Below are 12,531 nucleotides of genomic sequence, written 5' to 3'. Positions count from 1 at the left end.
TATTGATATTTATGTCTAATATGGGGTTATTGATATCTATGTCTCATATGGGGTTATTGATATTTATGCCTCATATGGGGTTATTGATATCTATGTCTCATATGGGGTTATTGATATTTATGTCTCATATGGGGTTATTGATATCTATGTCTCATATGGGGTTATTGATATTTATGCCTCATATGGGGTTATTGATATTTATGCCTCATATGGGGTTATTGATATCTATGTCTCATATGGGGTTATTGATATCTATGTCTCATATGGGGTTATTGATATTTATGCCTCATATGGGGTTATTGATATTTATGCCTCATATGGGGTTATTGATATTTATGCCTCATATGGGGTTATTGATATTTTTTCTTCATATGTTTTTTTTTCATATTTTTGCTTCATATATCTTATATTTTGGTGCACCCTTGTACAAATTATTATAATTTTCAAGAATTTGCAATGCTTTGGAGATTGGTCAAGTTCAATGTATATAATTATTGTGGGCTGGAATACAAATAACTATAATTTGCCTGCATTTTCAAAAGTATGGCACAGTGTTTTATTTACCTTTGTTTTCTGAGAGACAAAAAAAACCCAACAATTTGATAAACTCTCTTTTTTGCACTAGAAAAAGTCTTTAAAAATTAAGCTTAAGCGCACTTAATACTAATATAAAATAAAACATAATATTTTCATTTTTTTAAGCCTACCCATTGTAGGTTTTAGCCAGGTTTAAAAAATGACAGGTTGCTTCTGAATATGGGGAGCCGGTGGTAAGGAAAGAAAGGGCACATTTTATCAGGCTGTGAATAATTTGAAAGTTATGAATTTGAACAAAAATGTTAGGAATCTTGTTAAATTGAAGAAAGATCAGGTTTCATCTGACAAATATATGTTAAGTTTGTATGTATTTGTAATTATAGAATATGTTTTAATCAAAACAAATGATATATTTGACAGTCTTAAGGGTTTAATTCTATGAAGGCAAAAGGGTGCCGGATGCTGGACGCTTTGGTGATAGAAAGGTGCTTCCAAAGCAGGACAGGGTGCAGCAACATTCCATGATCTTAAGCTTAAACCTTTCTTACAGCCACCGTTTTGCAGCTTACTAAATGTTAGACACAATGGGCCGATTGTTCACAACTTCTTTTATGTTAACAACATTGTTAATAATGGCATCGTTGTTAACTTCCAAAGTGAGCTATTGTGTGATATGCTGTTATTTTGAAATAAAACATTTGAAACAGTTGCCTAAATATTTATACAAATTAATGCAGATAACAAGTGTTCTGTGAAACTTCCAGAGTAGATAGGATTTGAAAGTTAACAACGATGATGTTGTTAACTTTAACGAAGTTCTGAAAATTTGGCCCATTATCTTTGAAAAGGTTAATGTGTAATCATTTATATGTTGTTTTCTTGTCTTACTGTGTGTTTGTTTTTCATCATGGGGTCACTTTAGCAACACGCCAGCCATAAGGTATTGTCTCGTCCCCACCCCCTTGGGTCACGGGTTATATGTAGTGTACACTGTCGTAAACGTAACATTGCCTTCGTAACATGTGTATATACCACACTAAATATTTGAAACCTGAGTTGACACATACAGTCCTACTGAATTTTAACTTTGAAAAAAATGGATTTTCATTTGCAATTTTGGACTATTTGAAAAAAAATAATTAAGTTTTATAAAAAATAATTATATAAACGGCTTAATGGCTCTAAATATTCTTATCAGTTAAAGAACAGAAAAAAATGAAATAGTTATGCACCCTCTAAGAGATTTATTGAAATTATACACAAATGTGAAGCTTGAGTTGTGTTTACAATTTCAATCAGGAAGGTAGACGGTGCAGTAACTGTTTCATACTATATGACCAAGCTTACTGTGCAATAAGTAGCGTTCATTCGTGTATTGATATATGACTGTTGTAACTTATCGCACGCTACTTATAGCACAGTAGCTTCTGATATCTGAATCAATGAATAAATGAAAAGGAAGTAAAATGCTCTCCAATATTGTACAGACTGAAATTACAGTCGAAACCGGTTTGCTCAATACCCAAGAGAATAAAATACTTCCAGCCTCATGAATATTGAGCGAAGCAGAAATGATTACAAAGAGTACAAAAAAATCTATTCTTTACATGAATTTTGAGTCAACAAGGAAATCTAGCCAAGCAATATCAAGCCAATGGGTTTTGCCTGTAGGTCACCACAAAATATTCATGGTTTTGAAGTAGCGAGTTTACATGAAAGTGGGACTGTATGTGTGTATTGTGAAGCTAAAAATAAGGATTTAAAATGTTTTAATTCCCCATAGAACGATCTTTAACATTATATGTAAAAACTTCTTTTAACCACTTCACTAAATTTGTTTTTTCGGTATGTGTATAAAATGAATTCATTGATATTGTTATAAGTCACGTAGGGTAAAATATAAATTAAAATGGTTTCAAGTATATAGTGCATTTATGGGGGCAAAAAATGGTTTATTAATTTGGGTTTTAGAGAAATGTACTGTCATCAGTGTATTCCAGGGTTTTGATATAATCTGAAGTATATTTTATGATGGTATTCAGTTATATTATTTGTTGTTGGTGTTCCGAAGATCTAATTAATATCACATTTTAATAAGGTCCATATATTTATTATTAAAATAAAATATAAAAAAAAAATCATCACTGCCCAGTCATGTACGATTTTCTCATGAATTTAATGTACATTCAGTAAACTTATTTTCATAATATTTTAATTCATCATTTTTATTTATTTTTTCAAAGAAAATAGTAAAAAAAAATTTTAAGCCTTGGGATTGTCGGCATTAACTCAATGCAAAAATATTTTTTACATGGGCTATAACTCTAAAAGCATGCAAGACATTCAAATGAAACATGGTAGACATTATTGCTGACAAAACAAATGTACAGAAATACCCACAACTCTTTTTCTAATCTATGTTCAGTTATGCCCCTTTTTGACTGAAAAAATCCAACAGAAATGCTTAATGGCACAACTACGCAGCATTCATTTAATGTTGTCTTTGTTGTATAATTGTTACGGAATATCTTTTTTCGTGAATTTTGTTTTCATATATATATACATTCATTAGATTTGAATTTACATCAAGATCTTCTTCAATCATTTTCATACCATTTTTCATAAGAATTCTTTTTTTCTTTCACAATATACCACCGTTTTCATCTGTTGAACAGACTAGACTCGTTTGTTTGTACAATTCTTGTAATTTTTCTTTGTTTTGAAAAAAAGGATACCTCGTTCATTATACTAAAATTTCACTCACTTATTCCCGTCATTAATATAGTTTTCTTTTCTAATTTCCAACCCCCCCTTATTGGATGAAACATGAAATGTAAGTTGAAGGTTATATTTTTCGGCATTGTGATTTTCGACCCTTCAGTGTTGTCATGTTATGCATTTTAGTTTAGAGACTTATTTTTTTCTCAAAACTGTTCGCGTGTTACCCTTGCCTGTGGACGTCACGAACGATAGGCTTCACTAAGACTTATAACTAGGTGTTTTGACGTTTCTGTAAAAAACCTGTTTGTGTTTCTCCGTTAATTATAGTTTATTTTCAGGTCTATTTATACTTACACATATTAGTCATTTATAGCTCGTGATAATCTTTCTCTTGTCTGTTTTTCAAAGAATGAATGTGATCACGTACATTTCGTCACCTTAGTGCAAGAACTCAATATCTGCTTCTATTTTTATATGCAGTTATTACGTTATTGCACTAAGATGACGATTTGTAAAATGCTTCCTTTTTCTTCATCTATACTCCCATAGGACAGTTACCAGTAGGCGGAGCTTAACCGTTCAGTAACTAGCATGCTGATATATTACAACCCTATTTACTTATACCACATGCTTGTTATTGAACGTTGTCCTTGCCAACATGGTATAAAACAGTTACCTTCCCGACTGCCCTTGTAAATTTAATTATACACTTGCATTACATTGCTTGTGTATGATTTCAATTACTCAGGTTGTTGGTGCAGTAACTACTTCATATATTTTAGGTTGCATTACTCTGATTTGTCACAATACATTTGATTAAGGAAAAAAATAACTCTATCTAAAATATTTGTTGAGTTATTTCCCCTTGAACAGACTAATAACCCTGTCTAAAATGTATATTGAGTCATTTCCCTTTAATAGACAAATTACTCGGGCTAATACATTTGTTAAAGTTATGTCCCTTGAACGGACAAATAATGCTGGCTAAAGCATTTATTGAGTTGTGTCCTTTTGAACAGACAAACTACTCTGTCTAAAACATTTGTTGAGTTCAGTCCCCTTTAATAGACAAATTACACTGGCTAAAACATTTGTTGAGTTTGGACCCCTTGAACAGACAAATTACTCTTGCTTAAACATCCATGGACTTATTTCCCTTTGAAGAGACAAATTACTCTGGCAAACATATGTATTGAGTTGTGTCCCTTTGAACAGACCAATTACTCTGGCTAAATATTTTATTTAGTTCAGTCCCCTTGAACAGACAAATTACTCTGGCTAAATAATTCATTGAGTTCAGTCCCCTTGAACAGACAAATTACTCTGCCTAATAATTTATTGAGTTCAGTCCCCTTTAACAGTCAAATTACTCTGGCTAAAGCATTTGTTGACTGATTTCCCCTTTTAAAGACAAGTTACTCTGGCTAAAAGATTTGCTGAGTTATGTCCCCTTAAAAGACTGAGAACAACAGACAAGAATATTGTTTGCATCCGCATGTTGTGCTTATTTTTGTGTATCTACATGTTGTCGTTGGAATGCATGGCTATCATGGCAGTTCAAGATATTTATGATAAATAAGGCCACAATTATACTTCGTTTGGCTTTACCCCACCCACATTTTCAGGGGTTTGTCAGGAATATAGGGATTTAATTGTGTATTAAATGAAAAACAAACCAATTTTTTTATTTTTAAATGTGGCTCAAAAAGCTTTCGGGTCACGGCTAATTTCATGAGTCAGTTATATGTACGTTAGGCCAGACAAACTATTATTTATCAATAGTGGTCTGAATGTGGTTTACGTACCCCTGTGTTTGTTAACTTTTCACTGTCAAAATTAAAACCAGCAAAGTGCATTTTACTTCAAATGGAAAACATTATAATTTCAAAAAAATTATTGCATTAAAATTCGCATTGAAATTTATGAATGTTATACACATATATAATTCATGGCATGTCCCATGTATATACATGTCTGTAATGATTGTTTATCGTTTCAATTTTTTTGCACATGAGATATTGTATGTACTAGTCCCAAGCATAATTTATAATTATGTATGCTTTGCATGGATATTTTAGAGTCAAAGTGTTGTGCATATATAATCATTACAGGGATAAAGCTTTGTACTGATATAAACTTGTAGCTAAATATACCCTGAATTTAACTGATGATATATAAAAATGCATTTCATCTATATAAAAGTTTGTGATATATTCCTTGGGCTGTATTCAATATTGTTCTTATTATTGACCTTAGACACGCCTCAGTGATTCCACTCTGTCTATTGGCCAGTTATTTTTACAGTCAAATCAAAACGCTCGGATTCAAATTTTAAGAATTAGGTGAAAACTAAGTTAAGTTATGCACCAGTCAATTGTAACCACGACCCCCCCCCCCCCCCCCCCAGGTCCGGGGGTATACCGGGGATAGCCGGGGAAAAGGGCTATGTCTTTACTTTCCAGGTGGCCCCGCAGGGCCGGGTGACCGCGGTGGTTTTGTCATAGCGCCAAATTTAGTGGAGATTGGGGCTTATATACAGTCTCTGGGGTGCGGGGGCATTTGGCCGGGGTTCAACTATCAGTTCGTCCTCGCAGGGCGGGGATTCTACCCAGGGTCGGCTGGACCGAAAGTCAAAGTCCCGGCTATTCCCCGGACCTGGGGGGGGCCGTGGTTACAATTGACTGGTGCATTAGTCATTGAATACAGCCTCTGTAACTTTTTGATATGCAACTGTAAGTCACAAAGTGGAGTCATCATATAAACTGGTTTTTCAAAGCACAGTATATTTTCTATAAGCGCACTCATGCCTCTTGCAGTATTTTCCATATTTGTGCATTTTGGCAAAAATCTGTGCAAACATTGAAATTAAAGTTTGATCTGTACATTTATTAATGGACAATATAATATATAATTATAATCGAAATCTCCCATACCAATTTTTGCATAGGAAGACGAAGTCATCCCATATGATATTCAACATTTTCAAAGTTGATATAACATTTTGTTATTGTAAAAGTTTAATAGTTTTTAGCTCCACTGGCCGAAGGCCATGGAGCTTATGTCGTCACAGATTGTCCGTCGTGAGTGGGTGCGTGCGTGCGTGCGTGCGTAAACTTTTACTTTAAACGACATCTCCTCTGAAACTGATAAGGGGATTTTGACAAAACTTCACAGGAATGTTCCTTTGGTGGTCCTTTACCAAAATTGCTCAAATGGTTCCGGTCCATTGCACAATATGGCCGCCAGAGCTAAAAATAGCAAAATCTTTAAACGACATCTCCTCTGAAACGGTTCGGCAGATTTTGATGAAACTTGACGGTAATGTTCCTTGGGTGGTCCTTTATTAAAATTGCTCAAATGGTTCTGGTCCATTGCACAATATGGCCGCCACAGCTAAAAATAGCAAAATCTTTAAACGACATCTCCTCTGAAACGGATAGGCAGATTTTGATGAAACTTGACAGAATTGTTCCTTGGGTGGTCCTTAACCAAAATTGCTCAAATGGTTCCGGTCCGCTGCACAACATGGCTGCCAGGGCAAAAAAATAGAAAACCTTTAAAGAACATCTTCTCAGAAACCGATGATCAGATTTTGATGAAACTTAACAGAAATGTTCCTTGGATGGTCCTTTATCAAATTTGCTTCAATGGTTTCGGTCCACTGCACAAGATGGCCCCCAGAGGTAAAAATAGAAAAACCTTTAAACGACTCTCCTCAGAAACCGATGATCAGATTTTGATGAAACTTGACAGAAATGTTCCTTGGGTGGTCATTAACCAAAATTTGTTAAATGGTTTCAGTCCACTGCACACCATGGCTGCCAGAGCTAAAAAATAAAAAAAACTTTATACGACTTGTCGTCGAAACCGATGACCTTTTTTCGATAAAACTTTACAGAAATGTTTGTTTGGTGCTCCTTTACTCAAATTGCCCAAATCATTTCGGTCCACTGCACAACATGGCAGCCAGAGCTATTAAAGTAAAAAATTTTTTTAAATAACTTCTCCTCAAAAATTGATCATTGTATTTCTATGAAACTTGACGAAAATGTTCGTTAGGTGGTCTTTGCTTGAACCTTTTGGCCAGTGGAGCACAGGCACTGATGTGCCTCTTGTTTCATATTTAATTGTGTTCATCTTATAATGTTCAAAGATAGCATAAAAGATAGTTATAAAGCTAGAGGGAAGGGTTTATTTTTCTATCCATGCAAAAATGAGGGGAGAGATTCCGTCATTATTACCTTCACTTTTGAAAAATAAAACAAGGAAATTTAACCAGTTTTAAAAACAAGTTATATATCGTTATGCATTTTCTAATTTCATACAAATTCTTTAAAACAGATTTTTGCCAATAATTATAGCTTTAAGGCTTTATTATGTAAATGCATTTACTTCTTCTTGTATAACTTCATATACTATAATTTCATTTAAAGCGCATAGATTAATGTATCTCTTATATTACAAACAGGATGATCAGCAGAAGGATGAACCGCCAGCACAGCGAAAAGCCAAATTGTTAAAAAAGATCGACGAAATACGTGGGAAAATTGAACATGAAACAAATGAAAGGTGATGTACAATATTCTCACTTAATGCATTAATTCTTGTAGTATTGACTTCTTAAAATAACATCTTAAAGCCCCCCCCCCCCCCTCCCCCCCCCCCCCCAAATCGTGTATTGTATACAACCTCTGTGTATTGATCTTAATCTAATTGACTAATTGTCTTATCAGATCTATGATCTGAATATCCTGCTGTGCAGTTTTGGAGGTTTTCTTATAGAAATGGACCCTAAATGGCCCTGAGCCAATAGACAGGAAATTGGCCCCTACTGTGACATCAGTGCAATTAGCAGGAGATGCACAGCAGGGGATTGTCATGCCAAACATTCCTTAAACTAGGCCTTTAAGTGTTGGTAAGCTTGTCTGCACAAGAAGGAAAAGTCGAGGCATTGTTATAGCTTTGGTGTCGTTTTCAGTGTTCTTGTGCAAACATTTAAACTTTTCCAATATTTAAAAAAAACTATTCAAGATTTTCAAATGAAACTTGGTACACATGTTGCCAGAGACAATACGCTCATGTATTGCAAGGCCCATAACTCTGACTTTAGTAATTGTCAAGTTACGCTATCTTTGCGACTGAAAAAACAAACAAAACCAGACAGACATTGCTGATTGTTTGGGCGTTCTTGTTCAGCCATTAGCCGTTTGAAAAATTATAATTCTTTGTAAACTAAATTATGGTGGAATTCTTGTATCTTCTCTCCACGGTACGCATGAACTTATTACAGAAATGTAGCATAAATCATTTATAAGGATAAAGAGGTCAAGTGCCCAATTTGATTGAAACAGCTTAATCCTTACATAGAACCTTTTAAGTCTGTACAGAATTTATTGACAGGTACACATTTTTTCATTTACTGACTTTATTTTTGATAACAATATTTGCAAAATACAAACATAAAATATAACATTATTATACAGCAAAATAACAAATATTCTTCAAATACATTATTTCAACTTGGATCTCTTTTGAAAGGGCCTCATTTTCCTTTACTTTTAATGGTGTGTCAATTCTTCTTTTTCTTTTCTCCAGAGAGGGTATGATAAAAATGAAGGAGGTTTTTACAAACAACAACCAGCTCGGTGATCCAAACACCATCATCAAACAGTTGGAGAAAAACGCCGAAACACTCAACCAACTACAATCAGAGCTGAAAAAAATCCAGGTAAATGCTTACGCTTGAAGTAGAGCTTTTAAAATGTTTGTGGAGAAAAGGCTGTTGTTTGAAGAAGAGTTTTAAAGTAATTGCCAGGAAATGGCCAACTTTTAAAACATATTTCTGGAAAAGGCAAATGCTCAAAGCAAGAAATGGCCTATCAGTCATTTTCAATATTTTAGAATTGTCAATAGGAAAACCCATGCATGCTTTTCACCCTTTATTGACGCTTGCTCTACTGAAATTTATTTATTTGGGCAAATGAATTACATTTTGTTACTCTGCAGGATGCTTTAATGGAGGCAGAGAATGAAATGAGTGGAACGACAACGCTGGGTCGTCATGGCTCTGACGACTCTATGACACCAAGTGTGACATCTATAGATAGTAACAATGTGCAGGTCTCGGCACCGGGTACTCCAAGCCAGCTACACCAGAACCAGGAGGAGTATTATGAGTGAGTACTGTGTATTGTGTTCTGGGAAGGACTCTTACCTTGGGCTTGTTCTTTGGAGCATTAATGTCATATTCATAAAAAGTCTGAAGGCCATCCTTAAAAAAAGGTTTGTTTGCAAAGGCCCAACTGACTTGCCAAAAATGACTTAAAAAACGTACATTGAGAGTAATTTAAAAAAATGTTTTTGGTCATCTTTGGGCCAATGTTAATAAACACATTTTAAGGATGTGCCCTATAGTAACATTTCCATCTTAGTCCCTAACAAACGGACTAGGGTCATGCTTCAATAAAGATCGTAAGTCTTAAGATAATAATTATAAGCTCTTTTTTTTTTTGCGATTCAATTAAATTATTGCAGATCACTTACTGCATAGATTCTGTCAGTAACTTTACGAGTAAATCCAAAGTTTATGATCTTAAGCATTTCGATCTTTACTGTAACGGGACCAAGTATTTTATGAAGCCTCGTTTCCACTTATATATTGTTACATAAATGTTGTGCATTTAGCTAGTGACTTTTTCATATGTTGTGAAAATAGATGATTTTCCTCCTTTCATTGGGCCGATAGTTCAGAACTTTGTTAAAGTTAACAAATTGAATTAAAGTTTTGGATGTTAACCTTAAAGCTGCACTCTCACAGATTGGATGTTAACCTTAAAGCTGCACTCTCACAGATTTACCGTTTTGACAATTTTTTTTATTTTTTGTCTTCGAAAGAGCCAATTTTTGCCAAATTCCATGGAAACCAGTTATATAAGACTGCTGACAAAAAATTGGATCGCAGATTTTTACTCTTAAGTTCAAAAATTGATGATTTATGCATTTTTCTTTAACCGTTAGTAACGGTTTAGGCCATAAAACAATAATTTTTGAAAGGAAATATGAAAAACTACGATCTGATTTTTTGTCAGCAATCTTTTATCATTGGTCTGCAGAACTTAATGCAAAAAATGCTCATTCCAAGTCAAAAAATAAAAAAGTTGAAAAAATGGTATATCTGTGAGAGTGCAGCAGCTTTAAACGCGAAATATTTGATGAAGTGCTTATATATTTAAATAAAACAGTTATCTCAACTCTTGTTAAAAATACAGCATATCACAAATGTAACAATTTAAAACTTCCTGGGCAGATAAGATTTGAAAGTTAACAACGATGACGTTAACATCGTTGTTAACTTTGACAAGATTCTGAACAATCGACCCATTATGTTTGTTTGTATCGATTATGTAGTACTTTTGTTTCATTGGGATGTTAGTCATACTGAACGGCGACAAACAGAATTAGGTCTTTTCCAAAACGGTGACTTATAAAAAAAGTCTTGCCCTAAACAGCAACTTACAAAATGAGTCTTGTCCTAAACAGCGAAAAATCATTCACCTATTACTTTAAAGTTCCAACAACCTTTAATATAAATAACATCATTGGTTCAGTTCTATTTTTAGTAACACAAAACTGTGATGTCATAGTGTTTGCTGATGTCATAATTAACTAATGATAATTATAATTTTTTATGAGACAAGTTTTGCTTGTTGCTGTTCAAATGAAAGAGATTATTATAGATTATACAGCTAGTGTCTATATATATTTTTCTTTTGATGTTTTGTCAGTTCAATATTTGTTATTGATTTATTGATTTTGTAATAACCTTCCCCTTAACAGCAAAGAGAGGTAACTCAATTGTATGAAATAAATCTTTCTTTTCTTTTTCTCATAGCCTGAGGGAGGGGATATAATCTATAGAACATAACGATGCATTGTTCTTGCGTTAAATACGTTTTAATCAAGATTAATATTGGAAAATAAACAGTTACGTTTTCTTCTGACTTTTATGGACTACATATAAATATATTTGATGGCCTGCTTATAATTTTCCATTTATAATTTAGCGCGCATAAATTTCGTATAATTATAATAACCATTGTTTTAATGAATGTTTTAATGTTTAATGTTAATGTTGAATTTGAACTTCTGTGATATAAATTAATAAGTATTATTGAAATGGACAGAATAGCGACAGAGGGATGGGGAGTGTAGGATGTGTGTAAAATGTTTAATGAACTTTTAAAAAGAAACCCAGCTGAATTTGATTCATTGACAGGCAATAAATTGTTATTTTATTCATTATTTTTGCATGGTCTTTTATATTGAGATGAAATTCACCATCTTTACGCTGACTAATATAGCTGAATGATAAAGTATAGTTATGTTAGCATTTTAGATAGGAATTGGGAATATGCACTTATCTTGTTATGTATTGCATATGTATGTTGAAAGTTTGTAGCATGCCTAGATTTAATATTGTACGACTGAATTAAAAATAATAAACGTGTGGTTCAGGAAATATTGCTGAAAAAGATAGGGGCCATAAAAGGGGCCATAAAGAAGGGATTTAAAAAGGAATTAAAAAATTCCATAATTTACCATTCGTACATTAAAGAATGCAAGCTACGATCACTGTTGAAGCACGGAAAGCTGCCATTGTTTTTTCAAAGGCTCGTATTGGTATCGTACTCAAATAATTAGTACAGTCAAACCCCGTCTGCTCAAACTAACTTGGCTCTAATTCCTCATTGGCTTGCACTGGATGTGAAGGACCAATTTCTATATACTGAAGGTAAGGCCTAAAAAAAAAATAGTTTGGTTAGGGTTACATCCTTAAAAAAAATAGGTAGGGTAGGTAGGCTTTTTTTTTTTTTTTTATAACCCCCAAAACAAAGTTTGGGGGGGGGGGGGGTATACTGGAATCGGGTTGTCCGTCTGTCTGTCCGTCTGTCCGTCCATTTTTTTGTCCGGGATTCATCTTTGTCGTTGTTGAACAAATCTTTTTCAAACTTTCAAATATTAATGACCATGATGTAAACCTGTGCCTCCGTGGATTTGGTCAGAGTCGCATGATCCTGAGTGGGGTTGTGGCCCCTTAATGAGTTAAATTGGGCAAAATTAGCTTTGTCCAGGATTCTTCTTTGAAGCTATTGAGCAAATCTTTTTCAAACTTTCAAATATTAATGGCCATGATGTAAACCTTTGCCTCCATGAATTTGGTGGGAGTCACATGATCCTGAGTGGAGTTGTGGCCCCTTAATGAGTTAAATTGGG

At 34.0% G+C, this 12,531-nt stretch overlaps 1 protein-coding gene across 6 annotated transcripts in view; it reads left to right on the top strand.

Moving 5' to 3' along the window:
- LOC128224748 (cdc42-interacting protein 4 homolog) overlaps window positions 1-12,531 on the top strand; it is a 63,846-nt gene that overhangs the window by 34,297 nt on the left and 17,018 nt on the right. For 5 of the 6 annotated variants that reach the window (XM_052934758.1, XM_052934760.1, XM_052934756.1 and 2 more), the window contains exons 10-12: window positions 7,727-7,827; window positions 8,854-8,986; window positions 9,265-9,434. In XM_052934758.1, coding sequence (XP_052790718.1) covers window positions 7,727-7,827; window positions 8,854-8,986; window positions 9,265-9,434 — 404 coding nt within the window. The remainder of the gene's footprint in view (window positions 1-7,726; window positions 7,828-8,853; window positions 8,987-9,264; window positions 9,435-12,531) is intronic. The other variant, XM_052934757.1, reaches the window with a different exon arrangement.

The sequence above is a fragment of the Mya arenaria genome, chromosome 17 (genome assembly GCF_026914265.1).
Source record: "Mya arenaria isolate MELC-2E11 chromosome 17, ASM2691426v1".
In the NCBI taxonomy this organism is placed as follows: Eukaryota; Metazoa; Mollusca; class Bivalvia; order Myida; family Myidae; genus Mya; species Mya arenaria.
This window is presented reverse-complemented; position numbering and strand designations above follow the sequence as displayed.